Source organism: Trichosurus vulpecula, chromosome 2 (genome assembly GCF_011100635.1).
Source record: "Trichosurus vulpecula isolate mTriVul1 chromosome 2, mTriVul1.pri, whole genome shotgun sequence".
Lineage (NCBI taxonomy): Eukaryota > Metazoa > Chordata > Mammalia > Diprotodontia > Phalangeridae > Trichosurus > Trichosurus vulpecula.
Window position 1 is genome coordinate 15,601,110 of NC_050574.1, and position 27,581 is coordinate 15,628,690.

At 45.8% G+C, this 27,581-nt stretch overlaps 1 protein-coding gene across 1 annotated transcript; it reads left to right on the forward strand.

The window, feature by feature from the left end:
* The first annotated feature begins 20,215 nt into the window (after positions 1-20,215).
* TSKS (testis specific serine kinase substrate) lies at positions 20,216-26,318 on the forward strand. The gene is made up of 11 exons (XM_036745797.1): positions 20,216-20,385; positions 20,640-20,886; positions 22,591-22,686; positions 22,955-23,038; positions 23,342-23,425; positions 23,646-24,100; positions 24,615-24,809; positions 25,009-25,176; positions 25,417-25,552; positions 25,665-25,789; positions 26,150-26,318. The coding sequence occupies exons 1-11, from the start codon at positions 20,216-20,218 to the stop codon at positions 26,304-26,306; spliced, it is 1,917 nt and encodes a 638-aa protein (XP_036601692.1). The 3' UTR covers positions 26,307-26,318.
* Positions 26,319-27,581: the final 1,263 nt, after the last annotated feature.

Sequence of the window (27,581 nt, forward strand, 5' to 3'; positions counted from 1 at the left end):
TGACTTTAATGCCAGAGTAGGCACAAACTGTCAGACATGGCAGGGAGTCCTTGGGAGGAATGGAGTTGGAAACAGCAACAGCAATGGTCATTTACTATTGAAAACTTGTGCATCTCATGACCTTATAATCACCAACACTGTTTTCAGTTTACCTATATGCAAAAAAATTTCATGGATGCCTCCTTGAAACAAACATTGGCATTTAACAGACTATGTGATGGTAAGGAGAAGAGACAGACAGGATGTGAGAGTAATGAAGGCCATGTGTGGCTTTGAGTGCTGGACTGATCATAGACTTATCCTCTCCAACCTAAATATTCAAATTCAACAAAAGTGGCAACCCCAAGGCAAAATGACTTACCAGAAGAATCTATGTCAACAGATTAGAGCTTTTCTCTGAGCCAGAACAGTTTGTTGCTAGCTTGGAGGAAAAGCTGAACCAATACACAGTTGGCAACAGCGTAGCAGAAAAGGAGTAGGCAGCTTTCAGAGATTTCATGTACATTACTTCATTTGCTCATCTGGATCAGAACACTCACAAATATCAAGGCCAGTTTGATGAAAATGATGAGAAAATTCAGAAGCTGCTAAGTGAAAAACAAGAACTTCACAAGATTTACCAGCAGGATAGTCCATCTATCTGTAAGAAAGCAGCATTTAATTCCATCAAAAGTAAAGTACAAGTGAAGCTTAGAGAAATACAGGATTCTTGGCTCAGTAAGAAGGCAGATGAAATTCAGTTTTATGCTGATAGTAACAATCCAAAGTGCTTTTATGATGCCCTGAAGTCTATTTATGAGCCAAAGACCTATGCTGACAGAGCCATAGTGATTAGTGATAAGGATATGATCCTAGAGAGGTGGGCTAAACACCATGAAGACCATCATCAATCAGTGCTGAAGCCATTGACCTTTTACTTCAGGTCGAGGTCAATTCCTCCCTAGCTGAAGTTCCAAATGAAGAAAAGGTTTTGAATGCCATTAGGCTCCTTTTGTGTGACAAAGCATCTGGTACTGATTCTATTCCAACTGAGATTTACAAGGTGGGGGGTCCATTGCTCATACAAAAGCTGACTAAAGTTTCCCGGGTTATATGGCAGGAGGGAGTTATCCCCCAGGAGCTCAATGACGCCTCCATTGTCCATCCCTATAAAGGTAAAGGAAATAGATTGTCCTGTGACAATCACAGAGGGTCTCTCTTTCAATCATTGCTGGCAAGATTCTTGCCAGAATCCTCCTTAATAGACTGATGCTTCACCTGGGATATGGTCATCTACCTGAGTGCCAGTGTGGCTTCAGAAAGGGCTGAGGAATGGTTGAGATGGTGTTTGCTGACTGACAACTCCAGAAGAAATGCCAGGAGCAGAACAAAGGTCTGTATACAATGTTTGTAGATCTGACCAAGGCCTTTGATGCTGTTAGTCATGAGGGCTTATAGAAAATCATGTCAGAATTTGGTTGCCTGGAGAAGTTCATCAGCGTCATATGTCAATTTCATGACAGCAATCTTGCCCAGGTTCTGGATAATGGAAGAGACTCTCACACTTTCCCAGTCACCACTGGAGTGAAACAAGGCTGTGTGTTTCTCCCATGCTCTTTACTGTGATGTTTTCAGCCATGTTGTCAAATGCTTTCAATGACGATGAACATGGAATCAAGGTCAGCTACCCCACTGATGGTAAATTCGTCAACTTGAAAAGGCTACAAGCCAAGACCAAAGTGGAGGGAGTGTTGGTGCATGATTTTCTGTTTGCAGATGATTGTGCATTCAATGCAGCCTCTGAAGCTGAGATGCAACAAAGTATGGATGAATTCTCTGTTGCTTGTGCTAATTTTGGCCTAACAACACCAAGAAAACACAGGTACTCCATCAGCCACTACCACACCATCCATACATGGAACTATCAGTTACATCAAATGGAGAAGTTTCGAATGTTGTGGATAAGTTCACTTACCTTGGCAGTATACTTTCCAGGGATGTACACATTGATAATGAGGTTGATGCATGCATTGCCAGAACTAGATCAGAATTTGGGAGACTCCAAAGGAAAGTGTGGGAGAGAAGAGATATTAGGCTGACTACCAGACTGAAAGTCTACAGAGCTGTTGTGCTGACCTCATTGTTGTATGCTGTAAAACCTGGACAGTCTACCAGAGCCGTGCCAGGAAACTGAACCACTTCCATTTGAATTGTCTTAGGAAGATTCTGATGATTGCCTGTCAGGATAAGATACCAGACACTGAGGTCCTTTCTCAGGCCAACTTGTCAAACATTCAAACTCTACTGCAGAGAACACAACTCTGATGGGCTGACCATGTTCAAATGCAAAACATTTACTTACCTAAAAGACTCTTTTATGGAGAACTCACACACAGCAAGTGCTCACATGGTGATTAGAAAAAGTAATACACTCTCAAGGTCTCTCCTAAGAACTTTGGAATTGATTGTGTGACATGGGAGACACTGGCATAGGACTGCCCTGCATGGCGTGCCCTCATCAGAGAAGGTGCTGTGCTCTATGAGCAAAGCAAAATTGAAGTAGCTCAAAAGAAACACAAGATGCCTAATTTAGAGAATCCGCTTCAAATGTTCACATGGACTATTTGTGCCTGACCTGTGGTAAAGCATTCTGCACTCATGTTGGTTTGATCAGCCACAGTCGGACACACTGTAATTTCACTCTAATATAGTGATGTCATTTTGGTCCTCTTTAGGAGCAAAACACAACAACCAACCAAACAACCAACTAGGTTTATGCCCTAGAGATGAAAAGGAAGAAGAAAAGGACCCATACGTACACAAATATTTATAGCAGCTGTCTTTTTAGTGGCAAAGAGTTGGAAACCGAGGGGATGTCCATTAATTGAGGGATGGTTTAACAAATTATAGTATGTGACTATGATGCAATAGTATTATGTTTTAATAAATGATTGAGAGAGACAGTGTTAGAGAAACCTAGGGAATCTTGTGTGAATTGATGCAGAGTAAGATAAAAAGAACCAGGAGAATAATTTATACAACAACAACAGTATTGTAAAGACTAACAACTTTGAAAGATGTGGGAACTCTGGTCAACAAAATCACCAACTATAATTCCAGAAGACTCATGTTGGAACATACTGCCCACCCCCTGATAGAGATTGATGGACTCAGAGTGCAGAATGAGGCATATTTTTTTGGACATAGCCAAAGAAGGAACTTGTTTTCCTTAACTACACATGTTTATAATAGGATTTTTTGTTTATTTGCTTTCTTGCCTTCTCAGTGGGGGAGGGGAAGGAGAAGAGAAGAAGAAAAGGCTGACCTTTGAAAACTAAATTAAATTTTTAAAATGGGATCTCTTGGAGAATGGCCCTGATTTTTTCAGTGAAATATGAGGGAAGGTTCTCAGCTTAGATGGTGGGAAGTCATGAGAACTTTCAGGAAGAATGAAAAGGTTTAGAAAAAGGGCTAGGGTAAGTAGGATAGTGAATGGATTAGGGAGATATAAATGATTGCCTTGATTAAGTGAGGGCCCGGTTAACACCATGGAACATAAATTTATAATGGACCCAGGAATCATAATTTCATGATTTTCTCCAGCTTCAATTCAGTAGCCCAGAAATAGAAGTAAAGGCAGCAAATGGTGGGTAATCTATGTCTGAGGCTCAGAGGGGCAAGATCATTGATAAGATAAAGGGGCAGGGATTCAAGAGAAGAGGGCAGAGTAGAGTTGAACTGGTTCACCAAGATGGGCAGAAAAGGAAAGTGTAGGTGTGTTATAGACCAGTGCTTCTTAAGCTGTGGGTCATGACCCCATACAGAGTTACTGAATGTGGGGGGGTCATGAAAAATTTGGCAACAGTAGAAGGTTTCTGAATACACAACAACCAAAACTTAATTCAAAATCAAAGGTGTAATGAATCTGAAGTATTTCTGGCAGGACATACCCATGTTGCGCTGAGTGACTTTACTGCAGCCTTGGGTCTGAACACACAACACGCACACTTTGCAATGCTCGTGCCATCACGCCATGCAACGACAACAAACACTGCCAGAAATACCTTGGCTCAAATTCAAGACTATTGTGTTATGAATCACAGTGTTTTTACTGTACATACAAAGTTTTCTGCTCTTATAAAAACATAATGTTTTAATTATGGAAAATAAATACTTTTAATATTTTCCTACCATCATTCCTCAGTATGTAAGTATCAAATTAGTATATCTTTGGACTGGATTGTGTTAGAATGTTTGATTTTTAAAATTGCTGTTACCTCCTTTTACAGAAACATAAGTAAGTGTTTAATTGCAGCAAGTAAAGACAAAAGCCCTTTAATAATATTTCTCCACCATCACCAGTGTATGTGCATTGTCAACCTGAAAGTTTGGTTGAAGGAGGCAAACAGGCTAGGTGATATGTAAATTCATATTGTTTATTGCCTTAAAGCTAGCAGCATACATACATGTAAGGAGGCAGACGAAATCTGACTGCCTGAACAGAAGAATGAGAAGGTTTAAATACATTTTTGTAACAGTCACAACTCAGCGTGTCTTTATTAGTCAAATTTATGATCTCCATGTATGTTTAACCATGATACAAAAAAGGATTTTTCTAAATTGAATAGGTCATAAATACAGTAAGATAAGAGAGTTGACAAGGGTCAATTGAAACTGCAACCTGGCATTTCTGTGTTTATTTTACCATTAACATGCCATAACACAGTATATGTCCATAAAAGAAAAAGTCACATTATTCAAGATAGTTTCTTGGGTTAAGGGTTTCATCCTTAATGGCCATAGACAGAGGAAAGATTGCTCTTAAGTCAGCCCCATCTGGCCTTGTTGACATAAGAAGGGGTCTTCTTTGAGTTTACTTAGAGAACAAAGAAGATGTTAGATCCAACCTCTTCTGCTGGTTCATTATTAATTCAGGCTCTGGCCCTTATTGAAGTTACTAAATTGATATTAAATGATTATCAGTATGTAATTGTAAGAGATGGGTAAAAGTTAGGAAAAGTTAGGTTTCCACAGAAGAGTTAATTGAGTTCCACAGAATAATTAATGAAGTGTCAGCTTGCACAAAGAAGGAGTAAAAATTAACCAGGATGAGAGTCCTCAACTAATCCAAATCAACCTTGTGGTTTTGGTGGATGCCTCAGACCCAGGATGTAGGAGAACTGGTCTAAACTGGCCAGATAACAGGGTTGAAGAGAGAACTGGGTCAAATAGCTACCACACAAGCTTAACTGGCCAATTGAATATTATCTCACACACCCACAGGGAGGAGTTTTCTGCCATTTTTGAACATGGGACGTATGTTGAGGAGGGGGGAACGTGCCAAGGAATTGCATGTTGGGGGTGTATAGGGAAAATTGTGACCTAGAAGGGAGCAGACCAATCCATTCTCTGAAGGGAGGTACTGAGCTGATGGTGCATCAATATATGTCAGTCTAACAGAATAAAGTTGGTTTCACTCCTGTACTCTCCGCTCCCTCTTCCTAAAGAAAGGTGGCTACTAACATTTACCAATTCCTTTGAATTCCTCAATAATAATAACCTGACTTTCAGTGTCAAGCGTGTTTCTAACATAAGTGTGAACATCAATTTTTTCAGTTAAGTACAAACAAATGTAATTTCATAAACTAAAGCTAGTATTTATTTGAAAAATTGTTAGCAATATTTATTTTATCTATATTTTAGGAGAAAAAATATTTTTTGGTTGTGGATAAGTGGCTAAATTTAGATAGAAAAGGTAAAAATACAGATAACAATGTGGCTGAATTTTTGCGGTACAGAGAAACAACACCAAGCCTAAGTGGCAAAGTCTTTTGTGTTTCTGCTGTGCCCTCAACCACACATTCCTGACTCTTTCATATGCAGTTATAGCTACTCAGAATCTGAATGGGGCTTTGCCGCCAAAACCCTTTCAGAAAATGAATCTTCATAAATATGCTTACAAGAAATTTCCCTTGATCATTCACCTTTTATGCCTTCCTCCTACTTTCTCTCAAAATTGTTAATGGGGGTAAGGACTGACATTCTGAACATAGGCCTAAGAAATGAAAAAGGCACAGGAACAAGGCAGTGTACTCCCTAGTCCAGGTGACTGGATTAATCTGGAAATTAACCATTCTAGCTCAGCAGCCCAATGTGATTTCTCGGAGGCTATCTCAGCAACACTCCCATTCCTCTTTGTGGCCCCACAAGCTTGCCTCAGGTTGTTGTTGCTGCCATTAGAACTAGACATCTGGAGCTCTTCCATAACCAGCCTCAGTCACCAGTTGATAGAGTCTTGGGCCACAGACTCAATGACATTCAGTGGCCATGGCAGCTTTCAGGGCCATCAGGAAGGTCTGAGTCTAATTAGAACAGTTCCCTCCACACCAGATGCTGCACATTGCCAACACTCTCACTTGCCTTTCCATCTCCCATCTTCTTCCAGGGGCACCTAGACCAGTCTACTCAAATTGCTCCTTAGATGCTTCATGAATGACCCCCTAAAACAGAGAGGTCAGGGGAAGAGCTAGCTGCTTCTGGCATAGGTGCTCGTCTCAAGGGCAAAGGAGATTTGTAGTCCTACCAAATGGAAGATAGTCTGTCCCCTGCTTCCTGGCCTGAGGACAGAGGCAAAATATGTCATCCCATCTCTCTTGGAGATCACCAAGTTCTAGCGGGTCACCAATACCCTAAGCCCTAAATCAACCCCAATGACTAACAAACTCATTCCACGTCTTCCTCTCCCAAACCCAATGATGATAAATTGTGAGCTACCTAAGTGTAAGCCATGGCCAGTCCCAACCACTTTCTCATTCCCATTTCAGCTCTGCCCCTCCCATGTCCCACTATAGCCTTGCTCACTGTGCCCTCTGCAATTCCTGTTCTATAGTTAACAAACACCTTCACTTCAGACCTTTTACTTTCATGCTCTTTCCATCTACTCACACTCACAAGACCTGGTTCTCTCCACAGGACAGTGTATCCATAGCTTTTCTCTCAAGCACTGGCTATACTTTTCCTCAAACTCCATAACATCCTGTTCCTGGAAGTCAAAAGTCACCCCTGACTCTTTGAGTCACTTTAAGACTCTCTCCTCGACCCATAACTCATCAGCCTCTCTTCCTTTGGAGTTTGTTCCTTTCAGATTTACCATTCAATCAAGATCCAAGTAGCAGGTATCCACTCTGTTGATTGTGTCCTGTTTTACCTACTTACAGCTTGCTTGTATGTAATTATTTGCATGATATTTCCCCCATTAGACTGTGAGCTCCTTGAGAGTAGCTTCTGATTGTGTTTTTCTTTGTACCCCTCTAATGCTCATGCCTTGCCAAAGTTCAACAGATTACCCCCACCCTCCACCTCCCCTGGGTCTAAACAGAGGATTTGGAAGAAATCTCACAAAGGAGCCAAGTGGGTCCACTATGTAGATTTATGTTCTCTAGCCTCAACTGTGTCCTCCCCACAGAAAGACACTCCTTTCATTGTTCTCAGACTCTTCTTGATCCCATGGACCCTACTGTCCATAAGGTTTTCTTGGCAAGGATTAAAGCAAACACAGGTTAAGTGACTTGCTCAGGGTCTCACAGCTAGTGTCTGAGGTATGATTTGAACTCAGGTCTTCCTGACTCCAGGCCCAGCACTCTATCCACTGAGCTATCTAGGTAACCCTGATCCCTAATTGATTCTCTATCCTAGTCATCACAGATTGTTCCAGATTCTCTCTCTCTCTCTCTCTCTCTCCCCCCCCCCCTTCAACCTCTCCCTAGCTACCTTCTCCACTAACTTTAAACACACCAAAGTATCACTCTTCTTTAGCTATCCCCTCGGACTATCATCTTACATCTCTCATCTCTTTTTCAGCCAAATACTAGAAAAGACCATCTACTCTCTGGCCTCCACCTCTGCTTTTCTCACTCACTCAAATCTTTTCTAATCTAGCTTTGACCTCATTCCTCAACTGGAACAACAACAATCTCCTGATGATCTTTTCTCAGTCTTTATCCTGCTTGACCTCTCAGCAGCATCTAACACTGTTAACCACTTTCTCCATATAGGTCAGAGGGTGTCTTAACCCCCTTTTGTCTCATGGACCTCCTGGCACTCTTGGGAGCCCAATGGACTTCTCAGAATAATTTTTTTAATCCATAGCATATGCATTTTAACTGCAAAGAAAAACAATCATATTGAAATGAAGTTATCATTTTTTTTATCCAAGTTCATAGATCCCCTAATATCTACCTTTAGACTCTGAGTTATCTTTGGACTCTTTGGTCTAAATATTCCCTCCTTTCTGAGTTTTTGTGACACTCATCTCTCCTAGTGGCAGTGGCTCTGTTCCTACCAATATGACCACTCTCCAATCTCCTTCCATGCTGAGCCCCCTGAGGGTATTTCCCAAGGCTCTGTGTTGGTACTTCCTCTCTTCTCTCTCTCCATTCTCTTTCAGAGATTTCATCAGCTTCCAAGGCTTAATTATCATTGCTATTTAAATGACTTCCTAATATTTAGCTGGTCCTGGTCTCTCTTGAGCTAAAGAACTGCATGGCCTCACTGCCTATTTCATTGGATGTCCTGAAGATACTTTACATTCAACATGTCCAAAACTGAATTCATTCTCTTTTCCACACAACCGTCCTTTCTTCCAAACTTCTTTATTTCTCTTGAAAGTATTATGGTCCTCAGATCTAAAACCGTACTATAAAGCAGCAATTACCAAAACTACTTGGTACTAGCTAAGAAATAGAGTGGTGGACCAATGGAATAGGTTAGGTACACAAGACACAGTAGTCAATGACTATAGTAATCTGTTTGATAAACCCAAAGACTCTAGCTTCTGGGATAAGAACTCACTATTTGACAAAAACTGCTAGGAAAATTGGAAAACAGTTGGCAGAAACTAGGCATAGATCAACACCTTACACCATATACCAAGATAAGGTCAAAATGGGTACACAATTTAGACATAAAGGGCAATACCATAACCAAATTAGGAGAGTAAGGAATAGTTTATCTGTCAGATTTATGGAGAATGGAAGAATTTATGACCAAACAAGATATAGAGAACATTGTGAAATACAAAATGGATTATTTTGATTACATTAAATTAAAAAGTTTTTGCACAAACAAAACAAATGCAACCAAGATTAGAAGGAAAGCAGAAAGCTGGGAAACAGTTTTTATAGCCAGTATCTCTGATAAAGGCCTCATTTCTAAAATATGTAGACAACTGAGTCAAATCTTTAAAAATACAAGTCTGTTGATAAATGGTCAAAGGACATGAGCAGGCAGTTTTCAAACAAATTAAAGCTATCTATAGTCAAATGGAAAAAATGCTTTAAATCAATATTGATTAGAGAAATGCAAATCAAAACAATTCTGAGGTACCACATCACACTTATCAGATTGCCTAACATGGCAAAAAAGGAAAATGATAAATGTTGGAGAAGATGTGGGAAAATTGAACACTAAGGCATTGTTGGTGGAGTTGTGAACTTATCCAACCATTCTGGAGAGCAATTTGGAACTATGCCCAAAGGGTTATAAAACTGTGCATAGCCTTTGATCCAGCAATACCACTGCTAGGTCTATATCCCAGGGATCATAAAAAAGGAAAAGGACCCACATGTACAAAAATAGTTATAGCAGCTCTTCTTGTGGTGGCAAAGAATTAGAAATTTAGAGGACACCCATCAATTGAGGAATGGCTGAACAAGTTGTGGTATATGAATATAATGGGATACTATTGTTCCATAAGAAATGGTGAACAGGTGGATTTCAGAAAAATCTGGAAAGACTTGCATGAACTGATACTGAGTGAAGTGAGCAGAACCAGGAGAACATTGTACATAGTAACAGCAACATTGTGTTATGACCCAACTTTGTTAGACTTGGCTCTTCTGAGCAATGCGATGTTCTAAGACAATTCCAAAAGACTCATGATAGAAAATGCTGTCCACATTCAGAGAAGGAACTATGGAATCAGAATGCAGATTAAAGCATACTTTTTTCTCTTTCTTTGGTTGGTTTTTTGTTTTTTTCTTCTCATGGTTTTTTCACTTTTGTTCTGATTCTTCTTTCAAAACATGACTAATGTGGAAATAGGTTTAATATGATCACACATGTATAGCCTATATCAGATTGCATGCCATTTTGGGGAGGGGGGGAAATTTAGAATTCAAAATCTTATAAAAACTAATATTGAAAACTAAAAATAAATTAATTACTTAATTTTTGAAAAGTATCATGGTCCTTCTGGTCTCCTATGTTTGGAAGCACAGCCTTAGCTTCAGCTCCTCACTCATCCTCACCACATTTATCCAATCTATTGTCAAATCTTGCCTTTTCTACCTCCATAACATCTAGCACCTGTCCCCTTCTTTATATTCACATAACCCTCACCTTAGTTCAGTCCATCACCACTTTCCTAGATGTTAAAATTGCCTCCTTAGGTGGCGCAGTGAATAGAACACTGGCCCTGGAGTCAGGAGGACCTGAATTCAAATCCACCCTCAGACACTTGACACACTTACTAGCTGTGTGACCTTGGGCAGGTCACTTAACCCCAATTACCCTGCCTTCCCCCCTCAAAAAAAATTAAAAAAAATCAAACTGCCTCCTCATTGGTCTCTTGGCTTCAGGTTTCTTCTCATTCCAATCCATTCTTCATATAGCTGCCAAAATCATTTTCCTTAATTTCAGGTGTACTGTCTCATTCACCTACTCAATTGACTCCAATGGCTCCTCATTGCATTTAGAAGACAAAAGCTAATTGGCTTAACTTTGGAAGCCCTTCCCAACACATTGACTCTGTATACATCTTGTTTCTACATAGTTGTTTCTACACTGGGTTTCCCATTTCAGTATGAGCTCCTCGGGCACTCTTTTTGCCATTACTTGTATCCCCAGCTCATAGTAAGCACTTCATTAATGCTTGTTGACTGAATGTCTGATCTCATCTATCTTTCCATCCTTCTTCCATCCTGTGGTAAAGGCAAACCAGCCCACAATGCCTCATCTTCCATCTTGGTGCATCTACAATTGGTATCCCCTATCCATCCCTGGAGTTCTTTCCCTCCTCACGTCCAGCTCATAGAATCCTTCAGACTCAACTCATCCACCTCCTTCCAGATGAAGCCCTTTCTGATGCTAAAGCATTTAGCAAAATGCCTGGCACAATTCTATAAATGGTACATGCTTAATAAATGCTTATTTCTTCCTTATTTTGTTGCGCTCTTCCTCTCCTCTTGGAAATATGAAGAAAACAATTTTGAATTATCCTAGTCTGAAACCTTTGGACCAATTTGAAAGAGAAATCTTATTGATCTTTCTTTAGCTTATCAATTCTGAAACTGCATTCTGTTCTCCTTGCTAACAGCCAAGGAAGGACCGTTCCCTGAAATAATTAGTTTGGTGAAGGGACCAGGACAGGGGACCCTTGATTGATGCACCTAGGAGCAGTATCCCCTTTCCCCATGCCCTGAAGGGATTATGGTAACGATCCACCTAAGCATAGAAAGAAACTTCCTTATTTCAGTTAATGGAAATATCTCTTTTGTTCACTTTTGACCCAATGACAAAGAGAAATCTTGAAGGGTATATCTAGGAGGAACTGAATAGTTTTAGGAAAATGTTTCTCTAGGACGCACCAGAAGTTGTGACTTGTTCTATTTAATTAAGCCAACTCTTAACTGAACTGTTACTTAAACTCTGGACCTTTGCTCAATCTTGACTGTGAAATATTATTTGTTCAGGAATCCTACAAATGGTGACATCAAAGTGACTTGTTAGGAAGATGTCCAAGGTCATGAAGGAACTTTTTTCAGTTTGGACATTTCTCTTTCTAATAGAAAAAATGTATGGATTAAGAATAACCACAAATTAATGCACTATTTCTGGCTGGCTTGGGTGCTGAGCATGGTAATTTTTTCTCCAACATCACATTATATGTAGCTACTTTATATGTATTTGCATTTCTTCCTCATAGATTTATTGCATAGGTAGTGAAAGTTGAGCCCCCAAGGAACGTACATGGAGATATACAATGTGGTGATAAAATAGTCCCCTTATTGGTGACTGAAGAAGAGGAGGTGATGTTTCAGGGAACTTTAAAAGGCAGTGATCCAAGATCTGCCACTCTCTTCTCTTCCAATCTGTGAAAATAGCAGGAGTCCTTGAGCCTCTAATTAGATGTAAAAATGGCAAACTTCTGCATATGGCAATGAAACCACAAGGCTGGGCTTTGGGGAGCCTGAGCCTGGACCTTAGACCACAGGCTACTAATCCTGTCTTTTATAGGCATTGGCGATGGAATAGTGATCCCAGGATGGACGTGTTCTTTTCTGAGCACAGACCAGAGACTAGCAATCCCGAGAAATGATGTTTCTCACCTTGGGGGTTGTCTCAGGGGTGATCCTTAATTCTAGAGTTCTTGAGTTCTAGAGTCAGGCAGGAGGGAGATTTCCTTAACAGTTCACTTCTCAGAGTAGGAGTAAAGAGTCCTCCACAAACAACTGCCATGAAGGTGAAAGATTAAGACCTTACTGTGAGAGCTCTTCGAGTCTGGACCTTACCAACCATCCATAATATTGCTTTAATATTGTTGCAGCAGCAAGGTTGGGCTGATGGACCCGTTAGATTGTAAGATCCTTGAGGGCAAGGACTGGCTTTTGCTTCTTTTTGAATCCCCAGCACTTTGCACCGTGCCTGGCATGTAGTAGGTGTTTAGTAAATGTTTATTGAGTGATTGTTGGCTCAGATAGATCACCACCTGGTGAGTAATTTATCCGTTAGCTGGATTATTAACCCAATATCATGCTATATTTCTATAAACTAGGAAAGCCTTACTTGGGCCACCCAAGCAAAGGTCCCCCTGTGGGGTCCAATGTCATATCCAGCTCCACCTTCCTTCTTCTATGCAGCCTGATAATCACAAAAGCACAGAATTTTAGAGCTAGAAGAGAAGCCTCCATGGCCATGTCCAATCCACAAGTGACAAGTGGTCCTCTAGACCTTGCCTGGAGATCTCCAGTAATGGGGAAGTCACTCCCTCCAGAGGCAGCGGCCCATTACACTTAGGCCTGGCTCTTTGTGAACAAGTCCTTCCAGACAGCAAACCAAAACTGATCTCTTTACAGCTTCTACCTGTGGTTCCTGGTACTGTCTTCTGGGACCAACCAGACAAGCTTTTCACATCTTTCACAAGTCCTCCAAATACTTGGAACAGCCTTTTTGTACCCTCAAAGTTCTCTCTTCTCCTGGCTAAAGTCCCAGTTGTTTTGTTTTGTTTTGTGAGGCAATTGGGTTTAAGTGACTTGCCCAGGGTCACACAGCTGGAAGTGTCAAGTGTCTGAGGCTGAATTTGAACTCAAGTCCTCCTGACTCCAGAGCCAGTGCTCTCTCCACTGCACCACCTAGCTACCCCCATCCCCCAGTTCTTTCAACAGGTCATCATGGGGTATGGAAGCAAGCCTTTCCATCCCAGTTGTCATCTCCTTGTTACTGTCCAGCTTATCAATGTCCTTCCTAAAATGTGGCACCCAGATCTGAACAGTGCACACATCTCTTTACAGATAGGAGACAATAAATAAATAGTTGTCAAATGAATGAGCTTACTACAATACTCCAAGTTTGTTCTGACAAGTCCAATCCAATTTAACCAGAATTTATTAAACTCATACTACATGCAAAGCACTGTCCTAAGTACTAAGGATATGAAGACAAAAAGAAATAATCTCACTCATTCATCAAGGAGCTTGATTCTACTATGTACGCACATCATAATATCTGCAAAGTAACCTTTTGGGAGGAAACACTAACATCTAAGGGGTAGTAGGCAAGAGTCCAGTAGGAGGGAGCTCCCTATTCCTGTGTAGCAACTGAGGTCACCCCCTTTGACTCATGGGCCCCTCAGAAAACCTACTCTAGCTTTAACATAACTTGTGGGTCTGCATATGCTCAAAAGCATAATTCATGAGCCCCCACCAATACATTTACATTTACTAATCAAGCAAAGGACACAATTAGTTCAAAGCAAAATCATTTCATGAAATAGCCTAGAAAGAAAAGTAGTAATAAACATTTCCCCCATTAATCAAGGGCATATGATCCCACAAATACATATACCCTAAATAGGAAGAATGGGCATGCCTCGCAAATGTGCTCACAAGGGCATATTCATGGGGTACATGTGTGGCCATGGCAGAAATATTTAAGGACACACATATGGCCAAAGCACATGAACACAGGTGCAAAACATGCTTTTGATCCATCAAAGCCACTGATATCTTCTTATGAGGTTATCACACAAGTCTTGTGCTTTTAGTTAAAAAAAAATCGATTTCACAAGAATGCGATGGAGAAGATATGGCTGAATAACAAGTGACATGAAAAAATATATGGGAGTTTTTGTGGACCACATGTGCAACATACGTCAGTGGTGTGATGTGGCAGCCAAAAAAAGCTAACATAATCTTGTGCTGCATTGAGAAACACAGGTCCCAGAAATAAGGATGGGGTAGTCCCACTGTCCTATGTCCTCATCAGACTAACTACAACTCGTAACTACATCTGGAGAACTGTGTGCTATTCCAGGTGTCACAGTCTGGTAAGCTAAAGAGTATCCAGAAGAGAGCAGCCAGGGTGGTCAAGGACCTTGACATATAAGGTTGAGGAAGACCATCAGTGAATTAAGGGGATGTCTGCCCCAAGCACGTGGAGATTTCCTCAAGTAGAATGGGTGGATGAGAACAGTTTGTTCCAACAGCCACGAAGGCGGCTGAAGCAGGTGCCGAGGAGTGCTTAGAGCTCGGTCAGGCATCAAAGACACCGGGGCCATCCGCTGCATCCTGGTCCATCACCAGTCATCCTGACTTTTGCCTTGCCACTAGACTTCAATGACTCAACAAAAGAGTGAAGCCAATGACTTGGTGCAGCTCAGCCTCTCTTAAATCCAATTCACACACAAGTCAAGACATCACCTGTGATGTCATTGACAACAACACATCAGTACCTGGCTTCCTGTTATCTGACTTTTATTTCCTGTCATTAATCAATCTGATGAGGTAGTAGGACTGACGTTCCTACCCTTCTAAATCAGGTGTGAGTTTAGGCTACTAAGGTTCCTTCCAGTGACCAGAGTCACATTCCCAGCTAAACCATCTTCTGCCACTCTCAGCCATGGCTGGCTACTGCATTGCCGGACTTTTGTTAGGGAGCCTCTTTCTTTTTCTAGCTTCTGCTTCCATTGGAGTCTTCAGATGAGATGCTTCCTCTTTCCTATTAGAGGAAGAGTGGACTCGCCATTTCGCTTTTAGTTCAGACCTCAGAGGCCTAAGCTTAAGCTCAAGCTCTTTTAGTGAGGGAGGAAACCCCTTCATGGGCTCTATGTAGCTAGTGGTTTCGACTTTCAAAAGACCTTAACCCTAGAGACAAGGCTCACCTTCTAGAGAGAAATCTATTCATTCCCATGGACTCAGCTACATGTGGTCTTAGCTATGTATAACATTCTTTCCAGAAGGGTTAACCTTCCAGGATCCAAGCTCACAAAACATCTACAGATTTAATCTATTTTAATCTATTTTTTTATTCTATCATGTCTATTGTCCCAAAGAACCCTTTGATTTAGGGTTGGAGATCTCTTGTAACTCTTAACAACCCCTTACAGGGATACTGTGCCAGCCACCTTTTTTTGTGTGGAGAATGCAATCCTACAACACCTGTGTGTTCTCAGGCCCCAAGGTTTTTTCTCAATCTCCTAAAATCCTTTGGTCCCATATGCAAATGAAAAGAAAGAGGGAAAGGCTAAAAAAAAACCCTCCTGTAGCTGTGCCTTGAAAGGCAAGACTCCACCTCGATACTCTTTTTCCTTGGTTCCTGCCTTTATTACATATATGTGGCACTCAGCCAGTCTCCCAGGCCCAAGACTCACTACCTGGAACTATGCCTCATTGAACTTGGTTGGCTGATGTATCACACCACTGACTGGCCCTGAGCTTGCCATCCACTTAAAAGCACCAGCTCTCAGACAAACTGTTGAAGGTTGCTAAGGCAGCCAACTGTTGTAAATCCCATTGGCCGCCTAAGGTGGCTGAAGAAGGAAACAAAAGAATGGATGGGAAGAAGTATTAACTTAAACATGCACTGAATTAAGCAGCGAGGGTACCAATGCAAGCAGAAAGAAAGAGTCCCTGACAACACACCAAAGGGACCTGAGAAGTCAGAAGGCAGAGTAAAGACAGGTTGGCCTGGGCCCCTGCAAAAAAGGGGAACTCCAGGAAGAATTTCCCGAGGGGAGAGTGTGGCTGGGGCTTTGCAGAAGAATATTCCATAGTGAAAGGGTCATGGGAGTGACCGGCTAGTCCGGGCCAAGACGACCCCAGGCAATAAGGAAATCTCTAAGATGAGCCAGCAGTACGGGGTGGGGTGGGGGGAGCACAGTTTTCAAGTCTAGAGGAAGTGAGGAACTGGGCAGAAAAGGTTTCCCTCATGGTGTTCCCCAATCTCCTTTGTTTCTAGTCAATGATTCTGAGAAAGGGTGCAGATGCTTGTTCCCTTGAAATCATTCCATAAACCTTTTCCAGCATATTGCTGGAAGTCCCCTTCCTTGCCACATCCAAGGATGCCAAAAGGCAATTGGGAACAAGTTTAAGAGATTGCTGGGGTCGGAAGCTTAACTACCAGGGCAGTCTATCTATATACCTTCCAGCACCTAGGACAGTGACTGGCACATAATAGGGGCTTAATAAATGTTGATTGACCGACTTCCCATTTTATAAAATATATAATAAACTATGGGTGCAAAGTAGTGCAGTGGATAGCTTGCCAGGCCTGAAGTCAGGAAGACTCATCTTCCTGAATTCAAATTTGGCCCCAGATGCTTACTACCTGTGTGGCCCTGGCAAGTTGCTTCATCCTGTTTGCCTCAGTTTTCTCACCTGTAAAATGAGCTGAAGAAGGAAATCACAAACCACTCTAGTATCTTTGCCAAGAAAACCTCAAATGGGGTCACGAAGAGTCGAACACAACTGAAACAACTGACCACCAACAACATAATAATAAACTGTGTGATCACTGCATGCTACGCTTCTGAATGTGAATTCAGGAGAGACCGGATGGGGTAGTGATCCAAGAGCTATGAATGCATAGATAGAAAATTTTATATTTGAATATTTTGAATGACATTTTATTTTGTCCCCTAAATTAATTTCAAACCTGGCCAACAGGTGCTAACCCAAACCACTTAGCCTGTGGTTAGGCTTGGAGCTGGGGGAAGAAGTCTATAAATTTGAAGGCTATGCACCCTTAGGTCTCCAGAAGGGAAACTTGAGCCTCTTAGTCTTGAGGCCAACCTGGCATGTGCCAGAGAGAAACTGCCAGAGCTGATGACTCAAATAGATATTGTATTCCTTCAATGGATAATTAATATGGTGACATACTGCCCTCAAGGGCCCCACCATGCTCTAGTCCAACTGGCCTCCCTGACGGTCCATCTCCTATGTCCATCCGTTTCTAAGAGTTCTCCCCCATACCTGGGACAGACTTGCTTTTCATCCCCACCTTTAGGATTCCTTGTCTCCCTGGCTTCATTCAGGTGCTAACGTGAAACCTTTCCTGATCTACCCAAGTGAAAGTTTACTTCCTCCTGTCTCTCCTTTGCCAGTCACTACCTAATTTATATTTATTTACATAACAAGTTGTTATTATAATTAATTCATGTGGAGTAAGGGGTGGCAATGTAGTAAGTCTAAGGGCCCTTAAGATCCACTTGGTTTGTTCCTCCTGGGCTTTAAGGAATTTACTTTAGATGAAAAATTCTGAGTTCAATCATAGTCACTGTAAGCCTAGAGTTAAGAAACTTCTTAACACTTAGGCAGAGGGACAGCTCTCTGCAAAAAGCTTCATTTATATGTTTCTCTAGTTATACCCTGGCCTCTTTGTAGGTGGGGCAAAATTCGGTTGACCGCAAAATTTGGGTAAGGTAAGAATGTATATATATATAATATTGTCTGTGGATGGTTAGGTGTTAGGAGCAAAAGGTTGAGGAAAGAGCCCAACTCTTCTTGGTTGGAACTTCCTTCAGCCTGGGTTCCAAGATATCTATAGAGCCAATGACTCTCATCAATATATAATGGATCTATACCTGACACAGCTAAGGGCTTCCTTTATTCCCCAGGAGAGTGCTGAAATGCCATGCTGGCTCCAATCTCTCAAATCCAGACCTTCTAAATCTCTACAGAATCCAGTTCTGAGATCTCTCACAATGGCTTTGATTAATTCAAAAAGGTATACAGGTCCTGTTCACCCTCAGAGCTGATTGTCTGATTCAAACAAAAAGTATTCTTGCCTAAAGTATCAGAACTAAAATGACAGTGATTTCAACCCCAATTTACATTTATCTGCACACAGGTTATATTTCCTCAGTAGATTGTAGGCAGGCAGTTTGCTTTTTACCTTTACATTCTCTGTATCAAGCACTGAATCGTGAATACAGTAGGCATTTACATGATGTTTATTGAAATGAATTCTATGATTTCTTATCCCCCCCACCCCCAAGAAGTCTGTGGGCTGGCCCATTGTTGGTTTCTAGCAACCATGAGATGGGAAATATCCACTCAGTTTCCCCAGTAGGGAATTAATGAATCAGCTCACGATTACTTTCTAGGATGGAAGTCTGGGGAGGCCCATTCTAAATTGTAGCGGGAGACTTTGGCTTCTCTTTTCCATACAAGGAGGGGTTTATATTAAGGTCCTTTTGACTTCAGTGTTGTGAGACTCCCCCTCCTCACCAATGGAATCAGTAGATTTGCCCCTTTGAGAGTTCTAGGAACAGGGCCTGAAAAAGTCTGTAAACCATTTGGGGGGCACCCATCACCTGAGAAATGCCTAAAACCTGGATTGACCAATCAGGAGAAAAACATTTTTGGCCCACTCTGAGCTTAACCATAATGTTTTGTGTGTTCTGGCATAACAGATGTGCTTTGCTCTCTGAGTGAACCTAAAATGCCCCTTCCTGTGTCAGCAGCTACAAGATCAGATGAAGCTGACCAGCAGCATTCTTCTGTTTATTACTGTCAAGGGCAGGATGTCTTGAACTGGACACTATCTTGAATGGGACATTTCCTATGTTATATTATGTCATGTTAATGGTAAAAGAAACACATACACCTTGGGTCTATAATTTCAATTGACACCTTGACATTCTCTTATCTTATTGTATTTACAACCTATTCCGTTGAGAAATTCCTTTCTCACGTTATGGTTAAATACATATGGAGACTATAATTTTGGTCAACACAAGCATCCTGAGTTGGGATTCTCTAAGTGTATAAAGGGTCTCCTTCAGCTTGTTTACTCAGAGTTCAGAATTATTTTCTGACTCCATCATGCATGATTCCCTGGCTTAATGAGAATAAATAAGCACATTGCGGTACATGTACAGCCTGATTCTGTTTGTTCCTTGTTCAGACCTTTGCTAAGGTGGACCCCATTCTGTTTGTTCTTTGGACAAACCTTTGGTTAAGGGGGACCCTATTTCTGTTTGTTCTAGGGCAAACCTTCAGTAAAGGGAGAAACTGATTTTGTTTGTTTCTTTGGACCAAACCTTTGGTAAAACGGTTGACAAGTCCATTCCAAATTCTAGGGAGAGGCATTGGACAGAGCCCTTTCCCTCTCTGTCCCTTGGTTTCCTCCTTAGGAGAAATTAGGATTTTGTACTCAGTTTTGAACTTATACTCAGTTTCCGACTCTTAAAGCTACTTACCCTATGAATGTTAATAAATCTTCCCCTGAATTCACCCAATGAATTCAGCAGGCTGGTCTATTGGGGAGTTTCAGGAATGGGGCCCATGAAGTTCTTTATGAATTATAGATGGAGGTAGATGTCTTACCCTGTGGATCGATGGGACAGCTGTTTGAACTGTTCTGGGAATGTTGTTTGAGAATTTCCATTCTGGGTTGCAGAGGTGGGGGAAAAGGACTTCTATGTTCCATGGCCTGATCTCCTAAGGTTCTAGTTTAAGCCCTGGGAGAGTCCACTGTAGTTCTAGGAAAGGAGGAGGGGTTGGATTCATAGATTCTAGAGTCCTCCCACCCCCAAGGGGGTGTCTCTGGGTGGTTGGGCCCTTTGTGAGTCAGGCTGGCGGGGGCTGGGGTCAGGGGTCAGAGTGGGTGGTGGGTCTCGGTGGACCCCCCACCCCCCTCCCCGGCACCTGGGCCGGGCCCCGCCCCCACCACTCACACCATGGCGAGTGTGGTGGTTAAGACGATCTGGCAATCCAAGGAGATCCATGAAGCCGGAGACCCCCCGGCAGGGGCTGAGAACCGGACCCCATTAGGGCCTGAGGTCCCTGGGGCTGGATCTGGCCCTGGAAAGGGGATCACTAAGAAAAAGAAGGCTGTGTCTTTCCATGGGTGGGTGGGGGCCTGGGGCTTGCTAGCTGGGGGGGAGAAGAGGGAGATGGAGTTCTCAGGTATCTCTAGGGAGCTGACCCAACTGTTTCCTCCTGGGTAGAGCCCTGGGGTTTGTTGGAAGGCTGAGGGGGATGGGAGAGAGGGAGCTTGGGCTCCGAAGGGTGCCAGGGCAAATTTTGGGGTTGGGACAGAGGGGAAAGGAGGAAGCCAGGGCTCCCAGGGTGTCAGGGGAGCTGACCAGTTACCTCCTCCAGGGTGGAGCCCCGGATGTCCCATGAGCCCATGCAGTGGTGTCTGAATCTGAAGCGCTCCTCAGCCTGCACCAATGTCTCCCTCCTCAACCTGGCAGCTGTGGAGCCTCCTGACTCCTCCAGGATTGAGTCCACCACCGACGAGCTGCCAGCTCCACCTGGCTCTGGGACTTCTTCACCCCCAGCACTGAGCTTGCCAGCCTCGTCCCCAGCCTGGGCCCCTGATGACCCTGACATCGCTGACCTGCTGGTAAGGCCCCATCCCAGAGGGCTTGCATCCAGTACCACCCCCGCCCCACAAGCCTTGGCCTTTGGTTCTAGCTACTAGTCCCTGTAGTCCTTGCTCAGCACTGGGTCTCATTCCCAGTTTCCAAGGCCTGATTCTCATTTAGACCCAAGGCTCCAGGCTGAGGGTTGAGTGACTGGTGACATTTCGTTCTGAGGGCTCACACTGTGACCCTTTTAGACCTGAAGCTTTGGGATCCAGGACTCATATCTGGGGTCTCCAAGACAGGTCGGGATTCTAGGCTGGGTTCCTGTCAATGGCAGGACTGGGGAATGTGGGCTTCTAGGGGGAGGTTTCTAGGCTGTGGAATGTGTCTTCGGACTCAACCTTTTGCAAGTGGGTTTAAAACCCACTTTTGAGGATGCCCCATGCTTCCACACTCCCTGGCCCAGAATCAGAAAGACAAAATGGAAGCTAACAGCTCCCCTTCCGCACTCTCCCCGTATCTAGTTGTGGAAACTGAGGGGAGACTCAGAAGGAGAGAGGGACAGAGGGACTGGAGAATAGATGGGAGCCAGGAATCGGGCCTTTGGCTTCTGGGTCAAGCAGGATGGTGGCATTAGATGCATCTGAACTCTGGGTTCTGAGCTCAGGGACCCAAGGTCTGGGTTCTGGGCTTTAAGTACCAAATTTCAAGTTCCCATACTGAACCTCAGGGAGCCAACTGATCAATCACTAAGCATTTATTATATACCTACTATGTGTCGAGGGGATTGGAAGACCAAAGGGAAGGGGAAGGGAACTAAGGATTTTATAATGCCTACTATTATGCCAAACATAGTACTAAGAGCTTTACAATTATCACTTCATTTAATCCTCACGACATACCTGGGAGGTAGGTGTTGTCATTATCTATATCCTACAGTTGAGGAGACTGAAGCAGGCAGAAATTAAGGGATTTGCTCAGGGTCACACACCTACTAAGTGGCTGAGGCTGGATTTGAACTCAGGTCTTCCTGACTCCAAGCCCAGGGCGGCTGTACCTACCGAGCCATCAGCTATCAAAGGTCGAACAGTTCCTGCTCTTAGGAAGACAACCAATCCACGTACATTGAGAGGATCAGGAAAGGCCTGGCTTGGAAGACAGAGACTGACATAGGTCTTGATGGAAAGTAGGAATTCTAAGAGGTCATTGGGAGAAGAGCCTGTATTGCAGGCATGGGACAGGCTGTGCAAAGCCAACTTGGCTGGCCCAAGAGGACGTAAGCAGAGAGCTTCTTTCAGGGGACTGGCCCAAGGGCCTTCATGCCCAACACAAGAGAGGGCATTCGATGCTATATGCTCTAGGGAGCCATTAGAGCAGTAGCTTAGTGAGCTGTGTTTCAGGAAATTCACTTTGGTAGCTGTGAGGAGGGGGCCTCAGCAGCCTCCTCCACCCCCCACTACATGATTGCCCTTATCTCTGGTAAGTGCATGGTCTGCCTTTGTTTGGACAGACTCGGGAGTGGGAAGAGACTGAGGCAAGTAACTCCCAGTCGGCTGAGTTCCAGGCATTAGGATGTAACATGGTAGGGCCCATGAGTGAACCCCGAATTCAAGAATCTCCAAAAAGCTTGCTCCCCTTCCCCACCGCTAGAATTGAGAGGGCATTTGCCTGGCTCCAGGGCTGGGGAACACAAGCAGCTAAGTCCGGGGTACTGTTCCCCTGAGCCCCTCCGTGTCCTACAGAACGGAGTGAACAGCGGCTTGCTGCGGGCCAAGGACTCCATCACCAGCCTCAAGGAGAAGACCACCCGGGTCAACCAGCACGTCCAGTCACTTCAGGTCCCACTAGTCGCTGCCTGGAACAACCCCTCCCCTTCCTAGATCTCCCCCCACGACCCCCACGTGGGAATCCTGGGGTGGCGGGAGGAGCAAGGGAGGGGGCCCTTGCCCGGGACACCCTGCTGAGCCTGTGGAACCATCACACACACCCTCGACCCGAGAATCCCTGTCTCTCTCTGGGTCTCGAGCCTTCGCGGACTACCACACCCCCAAGCACCTCCCGCCAGCCCCCAATTCTTCTCTCCCTTTGGGCCTCTCCTTCCCACAGAGTGAGTGCTCGGTGCTGAGCGAGAACCTGGAGCGTAGGAGGCAGGAGGCTGAGGAGCTGGAGGGATATTGCAGCCAGCTGAAGGTGAGCGGGCATTCAGGGAGGTGCCAGTGGGCGGGTCCACGGGGCAGAAGAGGAGGGGCTAATGGAGGGGGCGGGGCCAACAGAGCACCCTGGGGTGGGAGTGGGGGGCTTAGTTTGAGACCCACGCCCAGAGTGGGCGTGGCTATACTGAGGACTGGTTGAAGGGAGGCCTGTGGATATGGTCACTTGCTTTAAAGCAGGGATGGGGGCTAGCTGGGGGCTGGGTCCAAGGGGAGCCCCTGCATCCCGGGGGAGGGCTTCCTCCCCTAGCCCCCACCCCCAGCCCCAGATGTCCGGTCCCAGGAGAATTGCCGGAAGGTGACCCGCTCAGTGGAAGACGCTGAGATAAAGACAAACGTCCTGAAGCAGAACTCGGCCCTGCTGGAGGTGAGAGACGCCTGGGTCCCGGGGCGGGCGCTGGGCCAGCCGGGGAGCCCAGAGCCTCCGAGCCTGGTGGGCGGGAAGTCAGATCTGCAGAAGCACGTCCAAGTGAGCCGGCCTTGGTCATCCGCGCCCCAAGCCCCAGTGAACCCGCCCAAGTCCCAGTGACAGCAGTGGGGATCGGGGTCAGGCTCCCAGCAGGACTTCCCGCTCCTCGCCTCCCCAGGAGAAACTGCGATTCCTTCAGCAGCAGCTGCAGGATGAGCCCCCCAGACGGCAGGAGAGTGAGCTGCCAGAACTGGAGCAGCAGGTGGAGGCCGGACTGTCCCGCCACTCGTTGATCTCCTCCTGTCCCACCCCGCCCCCCGAAGAGACCCAGCCCCAGACTGAAACCCAGACCCAGCCTGAGCCCGAGCCCGAGCCCGAGCCCGAGCCCGAGCCCGAGCCCGAGCACCACCCGAAACCGGAGCTGGAGCCTGAGCCGGGTCTTGTCTCCGGCCCCTCTCCCACGCCCCAGACCGGCAGCCCCACGGAGCCCTCTGGACCGCGGGCCACAGTCAACCCTGGGGACGGGCCTGAAGGCCAGGGCCAAGGCCAGAGCGAGGTCCAGGGCCAGGGGCGCACAGGCGAGAGTGGTGAACTGGAGCTGCAGAAGGTCACCGCCGGCCTGGAGGAGCTCAGGTGACCCGAGGCGGGCCAGGCAATGGAGGGGCGGAGTGGGCGTTAGGAGCCAGATCAGGACAGAGGGGCGGAGCTATCTTTGCCGACGGGGCTGGGAAGGTATCCCAGACTTCATAGGACAGAGAAGGAAGGGCCAGTCTTGGAGCTAAGACGACGATTCCAAGTCATTTTAGGATGTGGAGGTCAGGGGTAAGCTGGGAATGTACGTTCCTAGGAGAGAATGGAAGGGACTAGTCAACGAAGTGGGAATTTCAAGGCTCATTAGGTGTGGAGGGCGGAGCTAAGATGGGGGCGGGGCCAATCTGGAAACCTGGAAGGCGAATTCCAGACGGTAAAGTGGAGAGGACCGCATGGGAGCTTAGGGAGAGGGGTGCATTTCCAGGCCTTGTGAGAAGGAAGGAGGAGGAGGGATCAGGACTGAGGGGTGTGGGGTAGGCTCTGGCTCATGCTTCTGGAAGTGGGGTTCCTGGAGCAGGCAGAGCCCTGAGTATGACTCCCTGGCTTCCCGGCACAGGAGAGAGGTGTCCTCGCTGACGGCGCGCTGGTATCAGGAGGAGGGCAAGGTGCAAGAGGCACTGAGACTGCTCGGAGGTCTCGGGGGGCGGCTGGACGGCTTCCTGGGCCAGTGGGAGCGGGCCCAGAGAGAGCAGGCCCAGACTGCGCGGGGCCTCCAGGAGCTGCGGGGCCGGGCAGACGAGCTCTGCACCATGTGAGGACCCTCCACTCCTCCCACTTGGGAGCCCCCAATGACCTTCCTCCAAGAATAGGCCGGGAGGGCTGATCGGAACGTGGAAGTGGTCCCCTCCCCTGGGACCTCGGGGCGAGGCCCTTACACAGTAGAAGATGAGAGGGCGGGCCATTTTGGGAACTGGAAGGGCTCAGCCCCTCCACACCTGCCCCGCCCCTAGGGTGGAGCGTTCTGCCGTGTCTGTGGCTTCACTGCGGGGGGAGCTGGAGGGCCTGGGTCCGGTGAAGCCGGTGCTAGAGGAGCTGGGTCGACAGCTGGGCAGCGCCCGCCGTGGCTCTGAGCTCGCGATGGCCTTGGATCGGCCGGGCTCCTGCACTCGCTGCGGCAGGTAAGGCCCCGACTGCCCAAGCCGCAGGGCCTGGGGTTGGGTGGGGATACAGTGGGCCTGTGGGTCGAGTGGGATGCTCCAAGAACACCTTGGATCTGGAAGGTCATGGTCCTGATGAGAAAGTGATGGGGAGAGGGAAGATCCTGGGCATCTTGGAGCTGAAGGGCTATAGTCGGGCTCCTGGGTGATGGAGGTGGGGGGTCTGGGTAAGTCCCCGAGCCCTGAGCCCATCGCCCCCAGCCAGGGGCAGCAGCTGTCGTCGGAATCCCTGCAGCAGCTCCTGGAGAGGGCCCTGACGCCGCTGGTGGATGAAGTCAAGCAGCGTGGCCTGGCCCCTGCATGCCCCAGCTGCCAGCGGCTGCACAAGAAGATCCTGGTATGAACCACCCCCACCCCACCCCAGGAGCCTGGTATTGGGCCGGGTAAGTGGGGAAAAAGAATGTAAATGGGCACCAAGAAGACCCTGGCCCTCCCTCCTGTCACTGTAGGAGTTAGAGCGCCAGGCGCTGGCGAATCATGTGCGGGCTGAGGCTCTGAGCTCCACTCTGAGGCTGGCCCAAGATGAGGCCCTCAGGGCCAAGAACCTGCTGCTCACAGACAAGATGAAGCCTGAGTGAGGGTCCTGACCCCTGACCTCACCTCACAATGACCTCAAATGTGACCCTGACCAGCAACCTCTGACCTCATCCGACCCCAGTGTGTCCCTAAACCCCTGACCTGCTATGACTGTGATCTGGACCTCATCATGACTCCTGAGCCCTAACCCTGGGTCCTCCTGACCCTAACCTACATGACCATGACATGACTGCTGATGTCATCATGACCAGCTGGTGACATCCTAGTGATCCCTGAGAGAATGGCCTGTGACCCCTGACCCTCACTACCTCTTCTTTGACCCAAACCTTAAAGCCTGTGTGACTTCGAATGCTCCCATGCTCCAGCATCTAATTACTCTTTCCCCTCCTCCTTGCAGGGAGAAGGTGGCTGCTTTGGACTACCTGCATCTGAAGATGTGCTCCCTACATGACCAGCTCAGCAGCCTCCCTCTGGAAGGATCAGCCACGAGCCTAGGGGGAGGGAGCAGTGGAGGAGCCCCTCCAAAACGTGGGGGGCCTGCACCTGAGCAATAAAACCTCAACCCCAGCCTTGCCTCCTGTCTCCTCTTTGCAACAGTAGGAATGCATTGCAATAGACCTTTGGTAATCAGCCACAAACTCTGTCTAAGACCTTGGGAAGAGCCCTCAAGGGGCCTTCCATTCTATTGGAACAGTGATCCGAAGATTGGGAGATTGGGGCTGAGAGAGTTGTAATCAAAGCTTCAATTGGCCAAGGATCTGGGTAAGGGTAGGGTGGGGCTGAAGCTTGTTTTATAGATGTAATGAGGACATATGTGGATGGGCCGAGGGTGGAGCTAAGGAAAGGAGGAGGTTTTGTTCAATTCTTATCATTTTACAAATAGGGAAATTGAGGTTCAAGGGGGTTAACTTGAGTTCCAGAGGACCTGCTGGTCTTCTGACACCAAACCAGCTTTTTTCCACCACTTGAAGGATGGGCTCTTTGAGTGGACCTTCAGGGAAGATAAGCACTGATGAGAGTAGACTGAGGCTGAACCCAGAGATTGAGCTTGAGTTATGTTAAATTAGGTTGGGCCAAAGGGGAAGTGGGGTTGGTAATGATGGATGACTGAGTTTGAGTTTGGATAGACATTCACTTGATGGGCTGAGATGATGGTGATGTTGGGACGTTGGGATGAAATCTGATCTGATAGGATGGTTTGGACAAAATATGGTTGGGCTGTGTCTCTGACTGAGGCCAGGGCTCTGGATGGGCTGCTGATGTCAGAGATGAGCAGGAAGTTACCCCCTCATCAGTACTCTACTTCCTTTAACCTTACTCTGGATTCCTGGTGCTAATTTTTAGAGACTGGAGTTAGGATTAGTCTTTCCTGTCCATTCACCATCATTTAGTAGTAAAATACTTTTGACATGGACAACAGAGATGTAAGTCTATTGACATACTAGAGAAGTGAAGACCAACCTCTGCAAAAAAAAAAAAAATTCCATGACCTAGAGAAATTTACTGAAGAACATAGGTTCAGCCATTCCTACGAATTTGCCCAACATTATGTCTGTCCAAGACAGACAGTGCAGAGGGAAATGTGGGGTCCAGGACTGGACAAGAAGTGGAAAGCAGGGTGGATTGCCTTCAGAAAATTGCAAAGCCCTTAATCACCTCTATCTCCCAATTGTAGCAAAAGCCTGTTTTTAATACCATCATTCTACCAATATGGTTGTATGGCAGTGAGATATGGAGTTAACCAGTCTCTGAAGAATTAAAAAAAATTATTATAACAGAGAAGTTGAGGGTGCATAATGGATGTGAGAAGCATGCATCATGTAACCTAT

Coding starts and splice junctions, on each gene's coding strand:
- TSKS (XM_036745797.1), top strand. CDS start 20,216: ATGGCGAGTGTGGTGGTTAAGACGATCTGGCAATCCAAGGAGATCCAT. Junction 23,426..23,645: donor AGAACTCGGCCCTGCTGGAG/GTGAGAGACGCC, acceptor TCGCCTCCCCAG/GAGAAACTGCGATTCCTTCA. Junction 25,177..25,416: donor TCCTGCACTCGCTGCGGCAG/GTAAGGCCCCGA, acceptor CATCGCCCCCAG/CCAGGGGCAGCAGCTGTCGT.